The following is a 25,056-nucleotide window of genomic DNA, read 5'->3' as shown; positions in this document are numbered from 1 at the left end:
TGTCTAATATTTGAATTCTGGTTCAAATGCATGAAGTGAAGTGATTCTCTCTCGCAGGCTGTTTTGCAAGCAGAAGGACACATGGATGATGGAATCACCCTTTCTCGCTCTCAACAAGAGGAGTCACAAGCTGCTTGTTTAATTCGTAGCTCTGCCCTTCTCTTCTCACAATTCATTAGGTAAATAATACAGTGATAGCTTACAGAATACTGTGTGCTTATCAACTTTGCTGGAGCATTTCGAATTCCAACTCTTTTAAAATCCTTTTATGAGGCACAAACTCTGTTCAAAGAAGCACATTTATGTTTAATAAGGATTTTTTTTCCTTTCTGAAGGGGACTAGATGATGTCAGTCAGAAGGAAAACATTACTGATTTGGTTCTTCCAATTAAGATGGTCCGTCTGACACTGCAGAATTTGCTTGGTTATTTTCAATATCCTGAAATGGGGCAAGACCACGAGGTCAGACAGGGAGATATTCGAGCACTTAAGAACCGACAAAATCTCTTCCAAGATGAGGTAATACCTGCGGCAAATGAGACAGCACATAATATATGTAGCCGCACACTGCAATAATGTCTGAATTGTATACTTTTTTGTTCTCAGGGTATAATCACTCTGGTGCTGGACTGCATTGACCACCTGCATGTGTACAATAGTGCGACTCATTTTGAAGAGGCTGCTGGGAAAGAGGCAGGAGAGTCATGGGAAATTATTTTGAACTCTTTTTATGAGCTGCTAGGTATAGGATGACTTGTTTAGAGATTTTATAATAAAGGTTGAGCTTTGATTTACAAAATGTCCATTTCTCTACAGCTGCTCTTATCAGGGGTAATCGGAACAACTGTGCCCAGTTTTCTGGATCCTTGGACTGGCTGGTCAGCAGACTGGAGAGGCTGGAGGTCTCCTCTGGTAAATGTTCTGTAGAAGTATTTACTTTGTGTTTTGACTAGATTGTCTTAAGTTGATTTTAGGGTCTAAACATGATGTCACAAAGAGTCTCCCCTCATTTGTTACTCGATTCAACATATATTTTTTTTTTTTTTAGGAATATTGGAAGTGTTACATTGTGTTTTAGTAGAAAGTCCTGAAGCTTTGAATGTTATTAAGGAAAGCCACATAAAATCCATCATCTCACTTCTGGACAAACATGGAAGGAACCATAAGGTAATGTACAGTACCATTTAAAAGTTTGAGGTCTGTATTTTTTTAAAGTCTCTTATGCTCACCAAGATTTCATATATTTGATCAAAAGTACAGTAGAAACAGTAATATTGTGAAACATTTTTACAATTTAAAATGACTAATTTCTGTATATAATATAGATTTTACATGTTTAAAATGTAATTTATTCCTGTGATGGCAAAGCTTATTTTTCGTCAGCTGATAAAACAGTTATGCTATACTTGATTTCTTTTTTCAGGATTTTTTGGTTAAATATAAAGTTTGAAAGAACAGCATTACTTTTGTAATATTATAAATGTCTTTGCTATCACTTTTGATCAATTTAATGTGTCCTTGCTAAATAAAGGTATTATTAAAAAAAAATTGTAGTGTATTTATGTGTTCTGTAATGATTGTGCTTAATTTTTTCTGGATTTAAATATTTTTAACATGTTTGTGTGTGTGTTTATTGCATCTGCAGATCTTGGACGTGTTGTGCTCACTCTGTGTGTGTCATGGCATGGCCGTCCGCTCTAATCAGCATTTGATTTGTGATACACTGCTACCAGAAAGAGACCTGTTGCTACAATCAAGACTGGTTAACCAAGTTTTCAGGTGACCTGTTATCAATAAACTTAACTGTTAAGTTTAACTCCTACACATTTAGAGGTTTTTAGCACATCTAAAAATATTATTTTAGTCTGTCATGGTATAGAAATTGACCAAACAGTGAGAATAAATGTTAAAAATAAAATCTCATTGAACATATTTCTCTGTTTAGTGCACGTCCAAACATCTTCCTGTGTGCAAGAGATGACTGTGCCCAATACAGGAAGTGGTATTATGAGGTTGTAGTTGAGAAGGTGGAACCTTTTGTGACAGCAGAGCCTACTCACCTGCGAGTGGGTTGGGCCAGCACTGAAGGGTACCATCCCTCCCCCACAGGGGGTCACGGCTGGGGGTCAAACGGTGTTGGAGATGACCTCTGCTCTTATGGCTTTGATGGACTCCAGCTCTGGACAGGTAAGATGGAAATTAAGCTTTTACACTACCTTTCAAATGTTTGGGGTAAGTAAGACATTTAGAAAGGATGCATTAAATTGCCAAAAAGTGACTGTAAAAATATCCTTTAGGATTTTTATATCCTAAAAAAAATCATCATAGTGTCCACAAAAATATTGAGCCGCACAACTGTTTTCAATATTAATAATAACAAGAATTGTTTCTTGAGCTCTTGATCAGCATATTAGAATGATTTCTGAATGATCATGTGACACTGAAGACTGGAGTAATGATGCTTGAAAATTCAGCTTTGCATCACAGGAATACATTACATTTTAAAACAAATTTTAAACAGTTATTTTTAATTGTAATATTTCACTTCATTGCATTTTTATTGTATATTTATCAAATAAATGTAGTCCTGTGAAATCTAAACACTGTTTGTGTTTTTTTTTTCCCAAGGAGGTGTTGGTCGTAGGGTTACCTCACCCAATCAGCACTTGCTAAGTGAGGATGATGTCATTAGTTGCTGTCTTGACCTTAGTGCAACCTGCATCTCCTTTCGGGTCAATGGACAGCCAGTTCAAGGCATGCTGGAGAACTTCAAAGTGGATGGGTTGCTGTTCCCAGTGGTCAGCTTCTCAACTGGAGTGCAGTGAGTTGCTTTCGAATGGTTTTTGATTTTGTGTGTTGTGTTTATTGTAGGTTTAATTGTTCACAATTCACCAAACAATGACAATTTTTCTACTTCATTTTATTTTAGATCAACCTAACCATTTAAATATTGACCTGTAGGAAGTACCCTCGATTGCTTAAATAGTGTCATGAATTTATTTTCCCATCAGGGTGCGTGTGCTGTTTGGAGGTCGACAGGGGGAGTTTAGGTTTCTTCCTCCTGCTGGTTTTTCTCCGTGCGCTGAAGCTCTCCTCCCCAAAACATGCTGCAAGCTGGAACTATGTCAGGAACTCACACAAAATCACACTGAAAGCCAACGTGATCTCTTAGGCCCTGTAGTACCTATTAGTCCAGTGACCTTTACCCCCATTCCAGTGGATTCCAGCCAGGTACTTTCAATTTTAAGTACGCGCTGATTATGTACAATTTAGCATCAGTACAGCACTTATTTTAAGCCACAATCTGTATTGCATCAACTTGTATGAGTGTCTGACACCCCTGCGCTCAACTCTGTATCTTGTCAGGTTGAATATCCTCCACAGCTGGAGCAGATCAAGGAAAGATTAACGGAAAATCTCCATGAACTCTGGCTTATTGACAAAATAGAGCAGGGCTGGAACTATGGACCAGTAAGTATCTAAGGGCATTTTAACATCTTTGTTTCAGAACCTGATCTGTTTTCTCTCTTAGATCAGTTCATTGACCCTTACGCTTATCCCACAATTCATAATGGGAAATGTGAATGTGTTACATAAAAAGCAGCAGTATCTGATTCTGTGGTTGATCGCAGGTGAAAACCAAACGCCTCTTCATCTCAAAATTGCACTTCTTCGAAACAGGACATGCTGTCCCAACAAAGCCTTGATTGCCACTCTAACTGGTGTGTGTGTATATATATATAGTATGCAGAATGGAACGGTTAAGCAATGGTTTGGCTATTGTAACAATTTAAGTCCTTGTTTCGGAACAAAGTAAACAATCTAAAAAATAGTTTGGAAACTCCCTAAGTAACATCCATTTAGTTGCTCCTTCTCATACAGGAGTATATTAAAAACTGCATCTCTTCTCCTAGGTTAAAGATGAGAGCAAAAAAGTACACTCGTGTCTAGTCGAGTTTTCCAAACTTCCGGATCAGGAGCGAATTCATAACCTTCAGTCATCTGAGGATATCCTCAGGTATGCCATGGATTATTGTGCCTAATATACTGTTAGCTCTCCGTTATTAATCATGCTTTCTCTTGTGTTGTGGAAGGACTCTTTTGGCTTTTGGTGTCCATATCGGACTCTCTGATGAACATGCAGAGGAGAATGTGAAATATGTTCGCCTTTCAAATAAGTATATCAACATAAAATTCCTCACCAAGACAATTTAATTTTCCAGTTAACAATGCAACAGTGAAAAGTGCCTTTTAAATGAATCCTAATTACATTACCTGTCCAGGTATGAGCTATGGAACGGATATAAACCAGCGCCTGTGGATCAGTCCTGTGTTGTGCTAACAGCTTCTCAGGAAGAGCTGGTGGAAAAACTGGCTGAGAATGAACACAACATCTGGGCCAGCGAGCGTATCAGGCAGGGCTGGAGCTTTGGACCACAGCAGGTGGAAATTAGTCTTTTTATTGAAAACAAACAACATAAATGTGATCTTGAGAATTGGAATGCAAATGCCAAATGTGGACACATACATATGTAGTATCTCCAACTTGGATTTTCCTTCTTTCATTGTATTTGATGCGGAAATACTGTAGCTTTTTACTCTATCTTTATTTTTCAGGATGTTAAGTGTAAGAGAAGTACCCAACTAGTGCCATTTTCCCTTTTGGATGAAAAGTACAAACAGGCTGGTAGAGATGCCATGAAGGACACTCTGGGTACCCTTCTTGGGTTTGGATACACTGTAGAGCCGCTGGAGCAAGAACATGGTGGGACCATTATCCTTTTTGGCAGTATAGTCAGATGAAAAAAAAAAGGAAATTAATATTTTTATTCAGCAAGGGTGCATTAAATAGATCAAAAGTTACAGTAAAGTCTTTTACATTATTACAAAACATCTAATCAATTGTTGTTCTTTTGAACTTTCATTTCATTAAAGATTTGTAAAATAAAAAAATTATGCAGCACAGCCATTTTGAACTGTGACAATAATAAATATTTCTGAAGAATCATGTGACACTGAGGATGATGAGTAATGGCTGCTAAAAATACATCTTTGCCATCACAGGAATAAATTTGAAATAAATTCAAATAGAAAACCGTTATTTTAAAATGTAATAATATTTCACAATATTACTGTTTTTACTTTATTTGCTCAAATAAATACAGCCTTGGTGAGCATAAGAGACTGCTTTCAAAAACATCTTACCAAGCTAAAATTTTGAATGGTAGTAAATCAACATACACATTTGTTTTATTTTTGTCTCCTATAGCCTCAAGTATCAATATTAAATCTGTGGCCGCAGAGAGATTTCGTATTTTCCGCCTGGAGCAGCCTTTTGCAGTGCATTATGGCAAATGGTACTTTGAGTTTAAGGCTGTAACTGATGGACAGATGAGAGTGGGCTGGGCACGACCTGGATGTAAACCTGACGTAGATCTTGGGTCAGATGAACAGGCCTTCGTGTTTGATGGTTCTAAGGTATTTCAATGATAATCTATTATGGCAAAGCTAATTTTACTGAGATCGTATACTGACTATATATTGACTGAGTCTCAGATGCATTTTGGAACAATTAAAGATCATAAAAAAATAAAAATAAGATATCGGGTAATATCATTTTTGTTAATCTCTTACATGTATGTTTTAGGGGCAGTGGTGGCATGGTGGGGAAGAGCAATTGGGTGGCCGCTGGAAGAGGGGGGATGTAATTGGCTGTTTGTTGGACCTCACTACATGCACTATGATGGTTACTCTTAATGGAGAGCTACTGCTAAACAGTCGTGGCTCTGAACTGGCTGTAAAAGACTTTAATATATCTGATGGTATGTTCTCTGTGGTCGTTTTTCATTCTGACACACAATTATCAAATTTATTTGAATAATGTATATTTAAATGTGTATTTTTTTGCTTTGTATAACATACATTTCTCGCTGTCTTCTCTTTGATAAATTCTAGGTTTCCTGCCTGTTTGTAGTATAGGGATAAACCAGGTGGGTCGTCTGAATTTGGGTCGTCAGGTTGACTCACTGAGATACTACGGTGTCTGTGGCCTACAAGAGGGATACCAGCCCTTTGGTCTGAACATGACCAAAGATCTACCTTTGTGGATGAGTTGGAGAGAGCCCTTGTTCATTCCTATACCTGATGACCATCCTAACATAAAGGTTATTTAATTTACATTTTTATCATATCATATTTTATTACATTTCATCATATTTTTGCAGATAAACTGAGCACTTGTTTTTAATTTAATTTCAATTTCATTTCATTTCATTATTTCATAATTTAATTTAATTTAATTTAATCAATTCATTTCATTATTTCATTTCATTGTTTCATTTCATCATTTAATTTAATTTAATTTAATTTAATTATTTTATCATTATTATTTTATGTCATTTAATTTCATTATTTAATTTAATAATTTCATTATTTCATAATTTTACTATTTCATTTTGTTATTTCATTTAATTATTTCATCATTTCATTTAATTATTTCTTCATTTCATTATTTCATCATTTCATTTCATTATTTCATTTCATTATTTCATTTCATTTCTTTAATTACTTAACATTTATAATATATATATATATATATATATATATATATATATATATATATATATATATATATATATATGAACTGTTGAAAATATGCCTTGGACGCAAATATATAAAACATATTTTGTTTTATTCTGTATTTTAAAATGTTACACATATATAATATAAATAAAATATTGAAATTATGTCATGGACACATATATAAAATATTTATTATTTTAATATTTTCATTCATCAAATGTCCTCTATTTAAGGCAGGACCACAACATCTAATTTTTTTAGTTGTTTTGCAACCTGAATTATTTTGTGGTCTTATACAATGTTCTATAATGTTCAAATTTCTACCCAGGTGATTCGTGTTGGAACAGTCGACAACACCCCATGTCTGAAAGTAAAACAGAGTTTTTTTGGGAAGCAGGAAAGGGGCACAAGCTCTGTTGGATTTTACCGTCTGAGCATGCCAGTCGAGTGTGCACAGGTTTTCTCCGGCCCTGGCGAAGTCACTGTGCCCCACAGCAGCGGTGTGGTGTGCCAACTCAAAGATCCAGAGGAAGGAGAAGCAGATTCTGACTTTGAGTTACTGATGAAAGCTCACAGATACGCAGGATCCAGAGATGAACTCAATAATCACAAGGACCACAGTCAGGAGAAGCCATCCAGACTCAAACAGCGGTGAGTTCACTTCACTCCTCCTTGTTCACTCTTTCTTCTAGAACACCAAACACAATTAAACTAACATGATTAATCTAAGGAGGAGAACCTGTTGACTGAAATTGTCTTTACCTGCATCAATTGGTGGCTTCAGGTTTATGTTGAAGAAGAAAACAGAGTTAAACACTAGTCACACTTCAGCTCGTCTGTTGGAGGAAGTGCTGGCCATCGAGAAAGATGAAGGCAACCGCCTCGTTCACTGTACTACGGTAGACAATAACCCTTTTCTTATCGATCCATTTGTTTCTGGATCACTGAATGGGACCCTGTGACTTTCAAGCAAGTAGTCTTGAGTTAGAGTATGATAACACAATCTTATCTGGTCTTTTTCACTGCAGTATTATTACTCTGCGAGAATCCCCTACAGTCAGGAGCCCTCTTACGTTTGGGTCGGATGGGTAACTTCGAGGTTCAACCATCATGATGTGACCTTTGACCTGGACAGCATTTGCAGTGTCACAGTCACTCTTGGGGATGAGTGGGGCAAAGTTCATGAGAGGTAGGACTCATGGGGCATTTGAAAGATGCTGTATCTTTAAAAAAAAGTTTTGGTAATTGAAATAAAGCTGAAATATAATAAAATTTAAATGTTGGATGAAAAACTGACAATGACGTGAGAAATTTAGAAATGTTGGCTTGGCAACTAACTGAAATAAATAAGTGAATACTAAAATTACAACATGAAAAACTGAAATAAAATATAGCTTAAAGCTATATACAAATCTACACCCTCCCACACCCCAACAAAAACTCATAAAAATGACACAAGGACATAAAATATGAAGTAAAAGCTAATTCAAAATATGAATAAACTTGTCTTTAATATTATATAATACTGTTCTGTGTGTATTTGTTAGTGTCAAGCGTAGCAGCTGTTACATGGTGAGTGCAGCAGAGGGCAGTAGTCTGTCCCACAGTCGCAACAGCAGCGAGCTTGAGATTGGCTGTCTGGCTGACACAGCAACAGGGCTCCTGACATTCACTGCTAATGGCAAGGAGCTTGCAACATACTTCCAGGTGAACATCAAGTGGTCACATTGCAGTTATTTAGCGTTGGATATTTTACCTATCATTACTGTTTCATTTAGGCTAAAGTTCAGTAGTGTATTCTAATAATCTTAGCAAACACTGTCCAATAAAATATTATGAAGCTTGCATTGGGAAAAATACCATAATTTCAAGCATATCTTGACTATGTAGTCATGATTTTAGCCATAAACAAGCATAAAAGCACTTTCTACATACTTTTATTACAAAATTGTCCGCATTCATATGTTTAGATATAAGTGTACATTTTAGTTTGACTTCAACAATATCTCTCCATTTGTAGGTTGAACCTGGCACCAAGCTCTTCCCTGCTGTATTTGCTAAACCCACCAGTCCTGATGTCTTCCAGTTTGAGCTGGGACGTATCAAGGTACACCCAATACATCAGTTCTGTTCTCCATGGCCAGACCAAATAAATCTGTGAAAAGGTGCTTCTTTCAGCCCAATGGATGTCCTTGCAAGCTTTAAAAGAATTCCAATGCCAGCAATGCCTCCTTTGGCATTAAAAAATAAAAACCTTGAATGCAGTATCAGTCTTCTTAAAATAGGCTGCAACACATTCATTTTGGCTGAGCTTGGCTTAAATCAGCACAAGAGTACAGATCAATAGCAGATTAGACTTTCTTGTGCACTCTAATAGCTCCATACACAAATATACAAGTATGCATTTCGCATCATAATTAAGATATCATTTATTTAGATTGTATGCGACTGTGCAGTTATTTGTATTTTCTCCCTTTATTATTAATTTATATTATATTATATTAGAATGCCCAGAAGTATTTCACTATTGATCTGCACTTAACAAATAAAACATTAAATAACTTTGTATCTATATAGTTTTCCTATAATATTTGCTGCAGTTTATATTTGTAATGTTGCTCACAGAATGTGATGCCACTATCAGCGGGAGTTTTTTGGAGCGAAAGAAGAAATGCAAGACCTCAGTGCCCTCCCAGACTGTGTGTTCAACACCTAACGCCTATGCGGTGGACCCGAGTACCCGACCACTCTCAGCCTGTGGAAGTGACCCGTCTGAAGGAGAGAAATGGCTGGAGAGCTCGCTGCACTCAGATCCAACAGATCATGACCCTGTATATACCTGAGGAAAGCAGGTCAGAGGTCACTTTGGAGGTGTCAAGTTGCTGCTAACGTATACATTTTTACAATTTATTTTGCCATTTTTATCTATAGAGCTAGAAATATTACTAAAAAGATTAGAATTTTGTCATTTAGAATTTTAGATGTGACATTTAACTATTTTGTGGCATATTAGTTTGAATTGCCTAAATTAAAACTTTCAACCATGACAACTTAGTTTAGTCTTAGTTTCCAATGAAGATGAATTAAATGAATTAAATTTATTACACAGAATCCACTCAAGTACGTGAGAGTCCACGAAACAGAGTTTGTAGCACAAACAATACCAGACATATTAGTGAACCGAACTAAGGGACTTCACGGGGATAATGAATAGAATACAAACAGGTGTGATCGGTAAATCAATAACCATGGTAACAAACAAGTGGCTAGAAAATTAGAACAAAGTAAACAGGAAGCCATAAGCAAACTAAGATTCCATGAAAATGAAACCAAGACAAACTATTCTGAATATGAATATGATATTGACCGAACACCCCCCTCTGGAAAGACAAGGCCTTGCGTCGTAACATGACTGAGGAGGAGGTTCAGGAGATGGGCGAGTGAATGTGAATATAACATGTATAACATTAAATAAATATTTTTTTATCAGGTTAAAATTTGATTATTAGTCACTCAAACCTTTATCTAAACCTCTCACCTCTCACGCATATCTGCCATGTTTTGTAGTTTTTTAACACGTTTTACTCGTGTTTGTAGTTCTGAACTGAATCCTCCTCCTAAGCGCAATGGGTTGGGTTGGGGGCAATATTAGCCTTTAGAGTGTGCACGGATCCACACTTCGAAAATCTACCGGAAATAGTAGACTATCTGAGGACTTTTGACATACTCTTTTCAACATACTATGCTTTGGGACGCACTTATTCTAATCTCACATACTATTTAGGATTGATAGTATGGACATTGGGACAAAGGGTAAGAGTCCATAAAAATGAAATTAAGACAAACTAAACTGAATGTGAATGTGACAGACAATTAACAAAACAGTTTTTGTGGTGTATTTTATAGGTTTGAATTTCAATTTGGTACATTTAAATTTTTAACATGACCATTAACAAAATGTAATTGGTTTGTGGCATATTGTGTAGATTTGTATTTTTAAGTCGATTTTTTTTTGTTGTTGTTCTGATAACCTCTACTTTTCCCTGCTTGACCTTTGGCCTATTTTGTATGATCTGCATTTATTTTTTTAATCTGAATATTTACAGCTTTTTCCCAACCTAAAATCTGCTGTTTAAAAAGGCAGTTCTATAAAAAAAACTTAATAAAACTAAAGTGAAAAAAAAAACAAAAAAACTATAAAATACAATTTTTGTTGTTTTTCTAACTCCATGATTATAACTTCTCCCTCTTTCAGGTGTGTGGACATTCTGGAACTGTCCGAACTGCATGATCTCCTGAAGTTCCATGACCACACCCTTCGCCTCTACTCAGCCCTTTCAGCTCATGGAAACACACATGTAAGCCACGCCCTCTGCAGCCACGTGGACCAATCACAACTCTTGTTCGCCTTGCAGTGCTCTAGAATGCCAGGTCACCTGCGGATAAGTTACTACAACCTCCTCATCAACACCCACCTTGCTGCCCATGCCAGTGCCAGGCAGGCAATGAACCATGAATACATTGTGCCCATAACGGATGCCACACAGTCTATTACGCTTTTCAGAAATGACAGGAAAGTGCAAAGATTCCCAGGAAGTGACTTTAGCACTTCCTTGCGGCCGAGAATGCGCTTCACATCACCTTGCTTCATTAGAGCTTATAAAATAGATGTGATGGAAGGAGATAATGATGGAGCTTTGTGGAGGAATTTCCGCCAAGACAGCCCAGAGTTCCCATTGGATGTTTTAAAGGCTGTTGTCATTGCAATGCTGAATGAGGCAGTGACAGCAGTTGGGCAGGGTGTGAGGGATCCTGCAGGGGGCAGCATAGAGCTCCTGCTGGTTCCTCTGCTTGGTTTACTTCACACACTCCTAATGATGGGTGTGTATCAGGGGACAGATCTGGAGGCCGTGTTTAGTCTCATCCTGCCAGTCAGATACATGAGAGGAACATGTAAAGCAGAGGAGATGGATGAACTTGAAGAGTGTGATGGAGAAATAGAGGGTAGAGATTGGGAGAATAATGTCTCTCGGCAAAGTCTTCTTCAGATGAAGCTTCCAGAAGCTGTCAAATTACAGGTTGGTACAAATCATTCAAAGAGGTCATTCACCGAAAATAGAAAATTGTGTCATTATCGTACATTATCCGGTCAAAAATTTACAATAGAGTTTGTCTTATATTTTTGAAAGTAGGCTCTTATGCTCACCAAGGCTACATTTATTTGATCAAAATACAGTAAAAACTTGAATATTGCGAAATATTATTTGAAATTTAAAAGAATTATTTTTGGAAAACAGATTTTGCTGTTTGATATTTTTGTTGAAACCATGGTGCATTTTTTTTTAATGATTCTCTGATCAACAAAGTTCAAAAGAACCAATTTAATGTGTCCTTGCTGAATAAAAGTAGTAATTTATTTTCTTCTTTTTTCATTTTACTTACCTTAAACTTTTGAAAGGTATGTCATGGTTTCCAAAGCAAAAACTGTTTTGAACATTGATAATAATAATAAATGTTTCTTGAGCACCAAATCAGCATATTAGAATGATTTCTGAAGGATCATGTGACTAATTTAAATTTTAAAATATATTCAAATAGAAAGCAATTTAAATTGTAATGATATTTCACAATATTAACATTTTTACTGTATTTTTTTAATCAAATAAATGAAGCCTTGGCCAGTATCAGAGTTCTTTCAAAAACATAAAAAAAATCTTAAGTGTTCCAAACTTTTGGAATAAAGTTATATATTCGTTTTCTTTCTCATCATCAGCTGTGCCACCTTCTGAAGTACTTGTGTGACTGCCAGGTGCGTCACAGAGTGGAAGCTGTGATGTCATTCTCAGGTGACTTTGTTGGTCGCCTCCAAGACAACCAGCGTTTGCGGTACAACGAAGTTATGGATGCGCTCAACATGTCTGCTGCCCTCACTGCGCGCAAAACTAAGGAGTTCCGTTCCCCCCCTCAGGAACAGGTCAGAGGTCATAGGATAACTGGATTAGACTCTATACTTCTGTCATCATCTACTCACCTATATGACTTACTTTCTTCTGAGGAACACAAATTAAGATATTTTGGAAAATGTCTTATAAAATGAAAGTTTTTTTTTTCAGGATATTTTATTTTGTGTTGCGCAGAAGAAAGTCATACAGGCTTGGAACGTCATAAGGTTGAGTTACTTTAGTTAGTTTTTTTTTTGTATGAATTATCCTTTTAAAGTCATGTTATAATGTAAGTAGCGACAGATCTTTTCTTTTGCATTTGAGTGAAATGGATTTTTGAAAAAAAGGAAAAGATTTAGGGTGGGAACATGGTTCTATCAATTTGTAGTTTATTGGATGGAGGCAGATCTGAAGGCAAGCTTTCAGTCAGTTGTAAGAAAGGCACGGGTTTAAACAGACAAAATGACTGGAGAAATTCAGCATATGTCACCAGAGAGAAGTCTGTCATATCACCTGAAGATTGAGTTAGCAATTTGATTAAAAATGATGAGGTCCAACCTTAAAAAAATGAAACGATGAATCGATCATAATAAAATCTATAACGTGCATTTTAGAAAATGAAATGAGAAATTTTTCATTTCATGCAGATTCATCTGTTCCCAACGAGTTGTCTTTTTTTCTCCATTCAGATGAACGCGATGTTGAGCTTCCGCGAGGAGTGTCAGGATTGTCCGTGCCCAGAGGACATCCAAGATTTGATGTGGGAATTCCACCAGGATCTAATGACCCACTGTGGTAGGCAGCCAGTGCCATAATTGTATTGCCATCAACTGGCATAATGACCTCCCATACGTGAAGCATTTATTCACATGCCGTTTTTTTCTTTGTTTAATTCAGGAATTAAAATAGACAGTGATTCAGAGAATGAGAATGATGATGACCTGTCAATCAGGAATCACCTCCAAGGCCTAGTGGATAAAATAATTCATTTAAAGAGGAGAATGTCTGGCCTGCCTGAGGAGATTATTTACAAACCTGGTCAGAAACACTTCCAGTCTCTTTTGTTATGATTTGTGTTAATATAGCCTCTGTGACTATACAGTGATTCAAAGTTTTAAACAGACCTCTCTCGTTCTAGTCTCTCTGCAGCAGCTTATTTCAGAGACCATGATGCACTGGGCCCAAGAGGGGACGATTGAAGACCCTGATCTGGTGCGTGCTGTTTTCAGCCTGCTGCTACAACAGTATGCTGGGCTGCATGGCCAGATGTCTGCTCCACTACAGAAGGCTTATTGTATCAGCCAGGCATCTGTGGAAGACGCTCTTAACCTACAGTGGGCTCTAGCATGCATTCGTTCATTGCTCACGGCCAGGATGGGCAAAGAAGAAGAGGAACTTATGATTAGAGGGCTGGGGTGAGAGACGATAGCCGTTTTTTAAAAAAAATTTTATAGTAAGCAAAACACTACGCATTATACAGTGCCAAATGTTTCACTCTGTAATTGCCACCAAAGGAAAGAGAAATGTATAAATTGACCGTTTTAACTATGGGAATATAATATGTGATTTAAAAGACATTAACATACACTACCGTTCAAAAGTTTGGGGTCAAGATTTGTTTTGATAGGAATACATTTTGTACATTTTATTTAATGATCATGTGACATTGAAGACTAAAATAATTCTTGCTAATTAAGCTTTGTCATCACAGGAATACATTACATTTTAAAATACATTAAAACAGAAAACCTTAATTTGAAATTGTAATAAATATATCACATTATTTGATTTTTTTAATCAAATAGATGCAGTCTAGGTAAGCAGACCTAGAGACTTAAAAAAAAAAAAACATTAAAGAAATCCTACCAATCCCAAACTTTTGAACGATACTGTATTTCCCCCCCCCCCCCCTGTTTTTTATGGACTGCTATGTTCAAGCCAGTTTATACTTTATTTGAGACCTGAGTTTTCTCTTGTGTAGTGACATCATGAACAATAAAGTTTTCTACCAGCATCCTAATCTGATGAGAGCTCTGGGGATGCATGAGACCGTCATGGAAGTTATGGTGAACGTCCTTGGTGCTAGAGAATCCAAGGTAATCGTACTAATAATTACTTTCAGTGATTATCAGCTTATGTGTTCATTATTGTTCACTAGTCAGATGTCAGTTCCATAATTGAACCTAATCATTAGATTAAGTTGAATGTTTTACTTTATTCACTCCAGTTAGGTCCTCTGATAACTCTGATTCTCTTGCCTCATTAAGGAAATCATGTTCCCTAAGATGGTTGCACACTGCTGTCGTTTCCTGTGTTATTTCTGTCGAATCAGTCGCCATAACCAGAAAGCCATGTTTGATCATCTCAGCTACCTGCTGGACAACAGCAATGTTGGACTTGGTATGTTCACACTGATACTGATCTGGTTTAACCCATAAATAACCTTCAACTTGAACATTTTTACGGAAGTAGACAAAGTAAATGTGATGTTTTTTTCTAAACAGCGTCACCTTCAATGAGAGGATCGACTCCTCTGGATGTGGCGGCCGCTTCTGTCATGGACAACAACGAGCTGGCACTTGCTCTCACAGAGGCGGATCTGGAGAAAGTAAGTCTTACTGACGGATTGCTTTTTCTCTCTTCTACATCCCTTCTGACTTTTGGTGATATTGAACTGGTCTGATCTTTCTGAATGTGTTCGTACAGGTTGTGCAGTATTTGGGAGGTTGCGGTTTGTGTAGTTGTGCTCTGCTGGTCTCCAAAGGATACCCTGATATTGGATGGAATCCTGTAGAGGGAGAACGTTACCTGGACTTCCTGCGCTTTGCAGTATTTTGCAATGGTAATGATTAGTTTTAATCTGGAATCCTGACCTGGTGAAACCTAATTGAATGCCTTCGGTTGGTTTTGATTACTTGTTCTCCTCATACAGGTGAGAGTGTTGAGGAGAACGCCTATGTGGTGGTGAGGCTTCTGATTCGCCGACCTGAGTGCTTTGGCCCCGCTCTTCGAGGGGAGGGGGGAAATGGTCTTCTAGCAACCATGGAGGAAGCCATCAGAATTTCCCACCAGCATGATGGAATGAGTGCACACAGTTCCAACCGGACACTGTGAGTGTTGTGTTTCGGTTTTATTCTGTCTTTGTTTTTCTCATCCTTGCTCATAGCCGTGTCTCATTCCGACCTGCACTCTTAGTGACACGCTTGATGATGAAGATGATGATGTCATTCACATGGGACACGCCATAATGACCTTCTACTCTGCTCTGATCGATCTGTTGGGTCGCTGCGCCCCTGAAACACATGTAAGTGTTTTGGAAAACCTACTGGGAAAGCTTTCATGATGAGCCTCATGATGTGTTCGAAGGAATGAGTTTGAAATGGCTAATTGGTTTTGTCTACTTTTTAAGGCCATGTCAGTTGTCATTAAAGCTTTGAAAGGTTCTTCAAGGTTTGCTAATGGTTGTCTCTGTTGTGTGCGTATGTGGCCTTGCAGCTCATAGAAGCAGGGAAAGGTGAGGCCATTCGATTCAGGGCAATCTTGAGGTCTCTCGTTCCCAGAGAGGATCTGGAGGGCATCATAAACATTCCTTTTAGTTTACCAATTATAAACACAGGTGCGTGTGGGTGTGTTGGTGTTTGTTGACTTGCAAACTTAAGTAAAATATAAATTCATGACGTGAAATCATTCTTTTCAAGACTATTGATTTATATTTCTAATTCTATTTGATTGTTAAAAACTGGGGTCAGTGTAATGAGAGAGCCTGAACTCAGTTTTAAAATAAACTAGGCATATTTAGGTTGGAGTTGCTGGCAATGTTATGTAGTCAGTTATTTGAAGTCTAAAATTGATTAATTGGTGGTGGAAAATATTTTGTGCTTGTTATACTCAGATGATGTAGTGATCGAGCCAGACATGTCTCGGATCTTTTGTCCGGATCACAAAGCTGCCATGGTGCTGTTTTTGGACCGAGTCTACGGAGTTCAGGACCAACAGTTCTTGCTACATTTACTGGAGTATGGTTTCCTGCCGGACCTGCAAGCGGCTGTTAACATGGATAACGTAATTTGAATATGAATATTGTCATTGTTGTTTTAAACCCATATTACCTCTTTTTTCAATGTAACACAAAATGAGTTTTACTTGAATGTGGTTTGTATTTCCATATAATGCAAATGGGTGGTAATGGAGCACCATGAATGGAGTCCATTCAACTCATGGACTGTATTCAAGTCTTTTAAAGTCAAAGAATACATTTTTTGTGAGGAACAAACCTGATATTGAATGCATTTATTTACTGAAAATCTTAAAGTTGGGAGTTCTGACTCCCCTAATTAAGGCTTGAACCCTGCAAAGTATGCCAAAATAAAGTTTATGGGGGTCTTAAAGGCTTGCAGTCTTAATTATACATATTCCAGCAGCTCTGTCTGTTCTACATGTTTCAACAGCTCTGACTGAATGCAGCAGAAAAAAGAAAATGTAATTTAAAGTTCAACCACCCCTAAAACAGGCCATACCATTGACATGTGGGTCTGGTAATTAAACTGAAGACACTGACAATACACAGAACTCAACATACATAGACAAGAAACCGTTAATTGAAATTTAAGTCTCGTAATTAAGTAACATTGTGATCCATGAATACATTTGCAACATAGTAATTGATGAAATTCACCCCAAGTGTTGTTGTGTATACACTACCGTTCAAAAGATTTGAATGGTTTGGAATGCTGTTACCCAGGCTGCATTTATTTCATAAAAAAATGCAGTAAAACACTAATATTGTGAATTTAATACTTAATTGAATTTAAAAATAAAAAAAAACTTTTTTATTTCAATATATTTAAAAAAAATAATATATTAAAAAATATATATTTAAAATGTCATTTATAATGTGCTGAATTTTTAGCAGTCTTCACTTCACAAATCATTCTAATATGCTGATTTAATGCTAAAGAAACATTTTTATTATAATCAATTTTATATTTTTTTTGTGGAAACAGTGATGCACTTTGCTTCAGGACTCTTGATGAACAGAAAGTTCAAAAGAACACCATTTGTTAGAATTACAAATAAATTTTTGGTAACAATGTAAAAGTCTTCACTGTGTCTTTTGATCAATTTAATACATTCTTGATGAATAAACGTATTAATTTTGTTTCATTTATAACTTTCTCTGCAGACAGGGTTAGGTGGAACAGACATGGCCCTGGCCCTCAATCGATACATATGTGTGGCCATGCTGCCACTGCTCAGTAAGTATTCCTCTCTCCTGTGTGACTCTTCATCTCTATGGACCAGGCTGGTGGATGGGCTTCTAGACGGTGTCTACAGCCTCTCTAAAGCCAGCGGACTGACCAAGGCCCAGAGAGATGCCATACAGGACTGTTTGCTGGCAGTGTGCGGGTGAGGATGTTAGACATTGTTTCTTTTTGTGTTGATCTTATTATAATAATGGGCCATTACATGTGGAGTCACTGTATCTTTGTCTTCCTGTTCTTGCTTTTGGACTGACTTTAAGATCTGTCATTTACTGTAAAAGCAATTTTATATTGTATGGGTTTGTATATTCTTATTTTTTTAACTGCATGTCTGCAACTTCATTCCCACAGAAAACTGAATCCCTCCATGCTGCAATTTCTGCTGCGTAATCTTGTGTATGACGTCCCTCAACTGTCAGAAAACTCCAAGATGCCACTTAAGGTCTAAAGAGAAAACATAAAAACAAAGCATTCAATCAAAAAATATTTACAGATAAATCAGGTATTCATAATTCTACTTACTGTGGTCACTTCCTCTTCCAGCTGTTGACCAATCATTATGAGCAGAGCAGGAAGTACTACTGTCTGAATGATGGATGGGGTGGCTTTGGCTCCACCTCAGAGGAAGAACTTCGTCTGACCAGGAGGCTGTTTTGGGGTATATTCAGTGCTCTTGCCAAAAAAGTGAGAAAAGACAGAAAACACTTTCATTACACTCAGTTTATATAAAAAAATATGCCACGAACCATGTGACCATACAATTCATTGCTCCTAAGTAGTGTCTTATGGATAGAATGTTGGTTCTAACATTTGAATTTCATATGAATTTTACAGTTAAAATGTTTATTTTTCAATCTTTTCCACAGTGTTACGATGCAGACCTGTTCAAACTGGCCCTCGGTTGTCTCAGTGCAGTTGCTGGGGCAATTCCTCCCGACCACCTTGACCCGAGCTGCACCGGCGGACAAGAGAGACACTTAGCAATGGATTCAGAGAGACAGTTTTGTCCTCAACCCCTGGACACCTCAAAGTAAGACTTCTATTGACTTAAAAGGGCCATGACACGTGCCTAACTAGGGCAAATAAACACGCTTGAGCTTGATCTAATTGACCATGAGCTCTGATTTTAGAAGTTCACTTTATCTATTTCTGAAAAGTGTATTGCGTTTATTTGATTTGTGATGAATAATATGAATTTTTCATGCATTTATAGTGTGACAATCCCAGAGAGGCTTGAGTTCGTGGTGAACAAATACGCTGAACATACACATGAGAAATGGTCAATGGACAAGGTAATACGTTTATTTACTTATTACAGGAATTTACTTGATGACAATAGTCATTAATATAGTGAAAACTTTGTGTAATCTGTAGTTTTAAAGCCATTTGTGTTTAATGGTTCTTTTCCAGTTTAGTAACGGTTGGGTTCATGGAGAACAGCTTTCTGAGAGCGCTAAAGTTCATCCACTCCTAAAACCTTACAGAGCTCTATCTGAGAAGGTAGTTTACCCTCCCTCATACACAATGCATGCACATACATTACAAACAACAACACCAGATATTCAGTATTTTTCAAATAAATGTAAACAGTCAACTTGCACTTTATTGTCTTACATTGAGGTTGCTCTGTATTTTAGGATAAAGAAGGTTATCGAGGGGTCATTAAAGAGACTGTGAAATGCATGCTGTTCTTGGGCTGGACCATTGAGAGGACCAACGAGGGGGAGTCACAAGGCTTTCACAACCCAGCTAGGAGGATCTCGCAGTCTGGCAAGGTAATGGACATTGTTGGGAATAGTTGATGAAATGAATTAGCCTCAGGCTGAAGGAAATGCAAATTCACACCTGTACACAAAGCTCAAACAAACCTTTCAGCTGTGCTGCTATTCTGGATTGCAGAAAAATAGGAATAAGGAGAAGAAAGTTCAGATGTGATGTATAACTAAGGTCATTTTGCTTGTTAGTATGGTTGAAATGGATCATAAAATGTTAGCAGACATTGGTTAATAAAGTGAGATTAAATACATAAAGTATATTTTATTATTTTAACATTGAATTACTGCAGGTTTGCATAATATTCAGCGTTTGCATTTCACTTTCACCTTTGAAGTCTAGAACTACAATAACCATCATGTTTCCACAGCGCACACAACGCCTTTGCACTTACTCATGATTTCTCTCAACATGGGCACAGGAGCTAATAAATGGGAAAACAAAGTAACATGCGTCAATTGCTTGAAAAAAGTAATTCAGATATTTTGTTGTAAATTTAAAAGCAATGTGTTACTTTACTAATTACATGAAAAAAGTAATCTGATTACTTAACTCCCGTTGTAATGTGCTACCCCCAACACTGGTAATGGACACCTTCATAGAGGAGAGCAAAGCTCTGATGAAGAGTGTGTGGTAGGGATGTGACGGTGAGGTCGATGAGCTCACGCTGAATTGAGCTGAAACGTTTAGTTTTGAATTTTAGTGTCTGTTCTTTAAATAAGTTCTAAATGATTTGTATTATTATAAAAAATAAAAACAATGTAAGCAATGTAACCAGTGTTGCAGCTGAACACCGTGTAACACCGGTAACACAGACTATCGTACCAAGCCTAATGTGTGGTATTATACTTTTTTTTTCATTATTCCTTAAATTTTCAAATTTTAGTTTTTTAAATAAGATAATTTGTCATTGCACCCATAAACAAACTTGACTATATAAAAAAAAAACATTTAATTTGAAGAAGATATGATGAAAAATGTGCATCTTAATAGTGCTGGTCCATGTTTGTAGCACTAGAAAAAATAAAATATGTTAATAACAAGCTTACAAAATCCTTCCAAAATACGGATTTCTGTTTTTTCGGAGCTAAAAAAAAGTATGACCCACGTGAATTGTGTAAATCGAAAAGGATTGCTTCTACAGTGGTGCCATCTGCGGGACACCCTTAGCTTGTTAGCCAGGGTTCAGTGCGCCAAATACAAGTAAATATGTGTGTTGAAACTGCCAAAATTCATAAAAATGTTGCAAGGATTCTGGCGAATAACACAATATATGGTTGTGAGAATGTGATCTAGCTTAATGCGATCATCGAATCGCAATGGTTATGATGTAATTATATAAATATAAAGACTGAAGTGCTGCATGTTTCAGACTAAAGCACAGTACAGTTCATTTTTAAAAATGAGGAGGTCATTTTAAAAAGGGAGGTCAGGTTTTCTTTTTTTTTACCTGAACAAAATGTAGCAATTTATAAAATATGAAAAAAACTAATAATATTATGAATACAATATTGTTTTAAAAATAATATTATGAATAATTATTATTATTACATGATTGTTTTCACTTCTGTCATTTTTTCCCATAATGTTCAATGTGTCCATATCTATTTTTTAGCATTTCAGTAGCACACTATTGTACGTTTTCCCCCCACGATCACCATTCATCAAGGCGAATTCTTTTTGCATTGAACTGACAGCTATTTTGTATTACACACTGGAATTCAGTGATTGTGATTCAGAATAGTGTGTGCTCGCCAAGATTGGATTAACAGCTCTTAGGCTTTTAAAAGACATTGCTTATTCAGAGAACATGGGATGCATTCAAAATAGACTCTACTTGGGTTTGACAAATGCTAATAATAAAACCAGATAAATGCATTGTATTTCTATAGAGTATATAGAAAATAAGTTGTTTTGTCTTTTAATAGCTGTGTTTTGAAGGAGCCTCCACGTTCAGTCCAAAGCCTGTGGACACAAGCAGTGTCACTCTGACTTGGGATCAGTATGTAAGCAGCCTCAATGAATTCCACACAATATAAATCATCTTTTATTTGATTAACTTGTATAGTTAAATAGCTTTTAGAAGAACATTTTTTAGAAGTCATTTTAGAAACTGCCAGCCGGCTCTGTACATTAACAGGATTAAAAATAACTGCACTTTCAATCTGGTGTTGAAGGCTATGGCAGAGCGGTTGGCTGAGAATTATCATCACATCTGGGCAGCCAGGAAACGGCAGGAACTGGAGAGTAAAGGTGTGTGTTACAGATGGGCTGCTGTGAGAGATGATACAGTAAATTAAATTAGGGTTTCTGCAGCCACCTGCGTCTTACAGAGAAAAAAAGACACTGAAATAGCAATGCTGAGGTGAAGAGGTGTGAATGTACACTGTACAGGTATATATACACTACTGTTTTTATAAGAAATTAATACTTGTGTTCAGCACGGATGCATTTAATGGACAAATACATTTATAATGTTACAAAAGATTTCTATTTGAAATAAATGCTGAACTTTCTATTAATCAAAGAATCCTAAAAAATGATGTATTATGGTTCCACAAAAATATTAAGCAGCACAACTGTTTTTAATAATAATAATAATAATAATAATAAGAAGAAATGTTTCTTTAGCATCAAATCAGCATATTAGAATGATTTCTGAAGGATTCATGTGACAGTGAAGACTGGAGTAATGAGGCAGAAAATTCACAAAATTTTCACTGTTTTCATTGTATTTTGATCAAATAAATATAGCCTTGGTGAACATTAGAGACTCTCAAAAACATTGAAAAAGATAGATATAAATTTAATGTATTTCTAATGCAATTCTTAACATTTGATATCGCTTTTTGTACTCATGTTCTTCAATATTTTATCTACTTTTAACTAATTAAAGAATAATGTAGAGTGAGTTGCAAAATAATCACCAGCGGCACCCTGAAGGGGTTTATTTAGCTACACTGACCAGTTGATTGTTGACACTATCCTGCTTATTAAATAATATTAAATATAAAACAATGAAACTATATTACAGAGTTTTACACATTAAATAAATAAATGCACATTAAACCCTACTTCGTTATGTAAGAAGAAAGAGACAATGGAATAATACGGAGACATGAAGCTAGTAGATTGTGTGTTTAAATAAACTGGTTAGCAGTCATTATACAAAAATATTTGTTCTAGAACGACCAATCATAGTCATATATTTTAGACAGCTGTGTAATAATATGCACTAATTACTAAAGCAGTGCCCTGGACAAGCTACGTGTAGGAATTAATTTAATAACTGTAAGCAGTTTAATTAATTAAAATGTATTGTATTTATATAACTCATAACAATGGCAATTGTCTCAAAGCAAAATTGGCAGGACTAAAATCCTTTGCGGATGTTCATTCTGATGCTGTTTTTGTCCAGGAGGGGGCAGTCACCCTCTGCTTGTACCTTATGATGCTCTGAGTGTTAAAGACAAGAACCGAGTCAGAGACAAAGCTCAAGATGTTCTCAAGTTCTTCCAAATCAATGGGTACTCAGTGAGGAGGTAAGGGTGCTTTCCTGCTACTGGATACTAGAATGAGCATGATGCCTTTGAAGTGTCCATTTCATTTTAACTGACTGGATTCTCACTGCACAGGAACAAAAAGGTGTCAGATGCTGATTCCCCAGCGATTGCAAGCCGCTTTGCTTACGGCCTGCTCCAACAAGCCCTCTGTCTCACTGAGCAAGCCCAGGAGCAGCTACTAGAGCTGGGTTAGAGACACACACACACACACACACACAAAAAAAAAACACCCACCCTTGTTCTTCCACTCCACTTCTCTTAAATTACTTATTTGCACATCTGTCTTTTTATATAACTGCCCATTAACTGCAAGGTCTCACTGATCTGAAAGGGGTGTTAAAATGATACTTTACTAAAATCTGAAAATTCTGTCATCATCCTCATGCCTTTCCAAACCCATATCGCTTTCTTTTGTGAAATGCAAAAGCAAGTTTTCCCACTGCTCTTTTTTATATAAAATTGGATGTGGACAGATGCTGTCAAGATAAAAAATTTTTTAAATCACTTATAAAGGTAGGCCAGTCTCCTGAAGCCACATGATAGCTTTATGTGAGGGACTGACTAATATTTTCTTTAAATCCACTTTCATATCTCACTTGCATTCATGGAGCCTTCATTGATATTCAAATATAAACATTATGGACAACATGTAGAAGTGAGAATCAGTGTTATTGTTAACTAAAACTATTAAAAATAGTTTTTGTTAATTGAAATAAAATAAAAAATAAATAACAATGTTATTTATAACTATGATGAACAATTTAACTTTAAAAAAGTATAATATTGCCTTGCCATCTTAAGTATGTTTAGTTGAAGTTGAAGTACAAGAAATGACGAGCATATAACACAATTACTAAAGTTAAAATTAAACGGAAAATATACAAATGAAAGCTAATTTCAAATATTAATGATTACTATTATAATATATAAAATGCTAAAATAACTTTTGCAAATGAGATTTGAGAGCTACCACAGAGATTTTCAGTGGATAAAATATTTTTTTGGGGTGAAGTGTTCCTTAGAATGATTAGAATTTCAGTTCATTTTAGCTATATGATCTCATTTTCAGTGGCTTGTCTGAAGCATGTGAAGACCTTGCATTGAAATCTGCTAATTTAATTAGTGTTGTGATGTGTGTTTTGCAGAGGTTGCTCAAGCTCGAGGGCAGATGAACAGGACTGAGAGAGTTCCTCATGAACAACAAATTCATTTCTTCATTAAGGTCAGTCATCTTTAATGCAACTCAGACATTTGGAACATAATTTTACACTGAAATCCATGAGAATCCATCACAGCATAGCAGCTAATTCAAACTTATTTAAACAACCAAACAAGCATTAAATGTGCAACCAAACACTGCAAATGTCTATGATGTGTATTGGCTTTGTGTATTTTTTCTTAAGTGGTAATGAAGCAAGTGTCTCAGCTTGTTCAAAGCATTTTCTCTTTTTTTTTTAGTTGAACCATAGTGGTCATGGCAGATTTGTGTATTTACAGATAATTATGGGTTTTGTGTTGTTTGTCCAGATGGACATCTCTTTGGGTCATGTCACTGCTGATCTAGGAATTGATTAGATGTCATGTTTTGCTTTGTGTGATAGTATGCGTCCCTGTTCTGAGACAATATGCACCCTGCAAGTTAAAAAGGTTTTCTTTCCCACATGAAGATCAATAATGGCGCTCAGCAGTTCCCTGACCTCCACAACCATCAATCTCATTAATGTGCACTTAAAATCTTCACTTCAAAACCTAACTACAAAAATCTCTTGTTTTATTCTATATTCATGACTCTTTTTCTTTTTGTCCCAGGTTGTATTGCCACTGTTAGATCAATATTTCAAAAATCACTATCTCTACTTCCTGTCCACTACAATGTCTTCCCTTAGAGATGGCTGCCAGTCCACAAATAAGGAAAAAGAGATGGTGACCAGGTAA

At 36.4% G+C, this 25,056-nt stretch overlaps 2 protein-coding genes across 8 annotated transcripts in view; one reads left to right on the top strand and one right to left on the bottom strand.

The window, feature by feature from the left end:
- The window catches only part of LOC143746962 (solute carrier family 35 member D3), a 347,105-nt gene that overhangs the window by 104,754 nt on the left and 217,295 nt on the right, over window positions 1-25,056 (bottom strand). The window lies entirely within an intron of this gene.
- Window positions 1-25,056, top strand: part of ryr2b (ryanodine receptor 2b (cardiac)) — a 62,507-nt gene that overhangs the window by 6,955 nt on the left and 30,496 nt on the right. For 6 of the 7 annotated variants that reach the window (XM_077239273.1, XM_077239275.1, XM_077239272.1 and 3 more), the window contains exons 12-60: window positions 58-179; window positions 336-519; window positions 607-742; window positions 817-912; window positions 1,049-1,167; window positions 1,646-1,779; window positions 1,946-2,187; window positions 2,629-2,821; window positions 3,012-3,231; window positions 3,367-3,471; window positions 3,915-4,018; window positions 4,095-4,178; window positions 4,284-4,443; window positions 4,618-4,765; window positions 5,270-5,478; window positions 5,648-5,822; window positions 5,956-6,164; window positions 6,911-7,233; window positions 7,367-7,481; window positions 7,611-7,771; window positions 8,130-8,289; window positions 8,603-8,689; window positions 9,208-9,434; window positions 10,838-11,660; window positions 12,356-12,556; window positions 13,214-13,319; window positions 13,422-13,562; window positions 13,663-13,939; window positions 14,506-14,620; window positions 14,792-14,924; window positions 15,029-15,132; window positions 15,231-15,366; window positions 15,457-15,634; window positions 15,720-15,828; window positions 16,020-16,140; window positions 16,417-16,586; window positions 17,707-17,930; window positions 18,137-18,227; window positions 18,329-18,469; window positions 18,652-18,815; window positions 18,999-19,077; window positions 19,196-19,285; window positions 19,423-19,560; window positions 21,487-21,564; window positions 21,736-21,811; window positions 22,977-23,100; window positions 23,194-23,309; window positions 24,267-24,343; window positions 24,931-25,052. In XM_077239273.1, coding sequence (XP_077095388.1) covers window positions 58-179; window positions 336-519; window positions 607-742; window positions 817-912; window positions 1,049-1,167; window positions 1,646-1,779; window positions 1,946-2,187; window positions 2,629-2,821; window positions 3,012-3,231; window positions 3,367-3,471; window positions 3,915-4,018; window positions 4,095-4,178; window positions 4,284-4,443; window positions 4,618-4,765; window positions 5,270-5,478; window positions 5,648-5,822; window positions 5,956-6,164; window positions 6,911-7,233; window positions 7,367-7,481; window positions 7,611-7,771; window positions 8,130-8,289; window positions 8,603-8,689; window positions 9,208-9,434; window positions 10,838-11,660; window positions 12,356-12,556; window positions 13,214-13,319; window positions 13,422-13,562; window positions 13,663-13,939; window positions 14,506-14,620; window positions 14,792-14,924; window positions 15,029-15,132; window positions 15,231-15,366; window positions 15,457-15,634; window positions 15,720-15,828; window positions 16,020-16,140; window positions 16,417-16,586; window positions 17,707-17,930; window positions 18,137-18,227; window positions 18,329-18,469; window positions 18,652-18,815; window positions 18,999-19,077; window positions 19,196-19,285; window positions 19,423-19,560; window positions 21,487-21,564; window positions 21,736-21,811; window positions 22,977-23,100; window positions 23,194-23,309; window positions 24,267-24,343; window positions 24,931-25,052 — 7,847 coding nt within the window. The remainder of the gene's footprint in view (window positions 1-57; window positions 180-335; window positions 520-606; window positions 743-816; window positions 913-1,048; window positions 1,168-1,645; window positions 1,780-1,945; window positions 2,188-2,628; window positions 2,822-3,011; window positions 3,232-3,366; window positions 3,472-3,914; window positions 4,019-4,094; window positions 4,179-4,283; window positions 4,444-4,617; window positions 4,766-5,269; window positions 5,479-5,647; window positions 5,823-5,955; window positions 6,165-6,910; window positions 7,234-7,366; window positions 7,482-7,610; window positions 7,772-8,129; window positions 8,290-8,602; window positions 8,690-9,207; window positions 9,435-10,837; window positions 11,661-12,355; window positions 12,557-13,213; window positions 13,320-13,421; window positions 13,563-13,662; window positions 13,940-14,505; window positions 14,621-14,791; window positions 14,925-15,028; window positions 15,133-15,230; window positions 15,367-15,456; window positions 15,635-15,719; window positions 15,829-16,019; window positions 16,141-16,416; window positions 16,587-17,706; window positions 17,931-18,136; window positions 18,228-18,328; window positions 18,470-18,651; window positions 18,816-18,998; window positions 19,078-19,195; window positions 19,286-19,422; window positions 19,561-21,486; window positions 21,565-21,735; window positions 21,812-22,976; window positions 23,101-23,193; window positions 23,310-24,266; window positions 24,344-24,930; window positions 25,053-25,056) is intronic. The other variant, XM_077239274.1, reaches the window with a different exon arrangement.

This window comes from Siphateles boraxobius, unplaced genomic scaffold, assembly GCF_051911475.1.
Source record: "Siphateles boraxobius isolate OS27281-9 unplaced genomic scaffold, OSU_SipBor_1 22, whole genome shotgun sequence".
Taxonomy (NCBI): domain Eukaryota; kingdom Metazoa; phylum Chordata; class Actinopteri; order Cypriniformes; family Leuciscidae; genus Siphateles; species Siphateles boraxobius.
The sequence above is the reverse complement of the archived record's forward strand: the minus strand, read 5'-3'. Positions and strand labels throughout refer to the sequence as shown.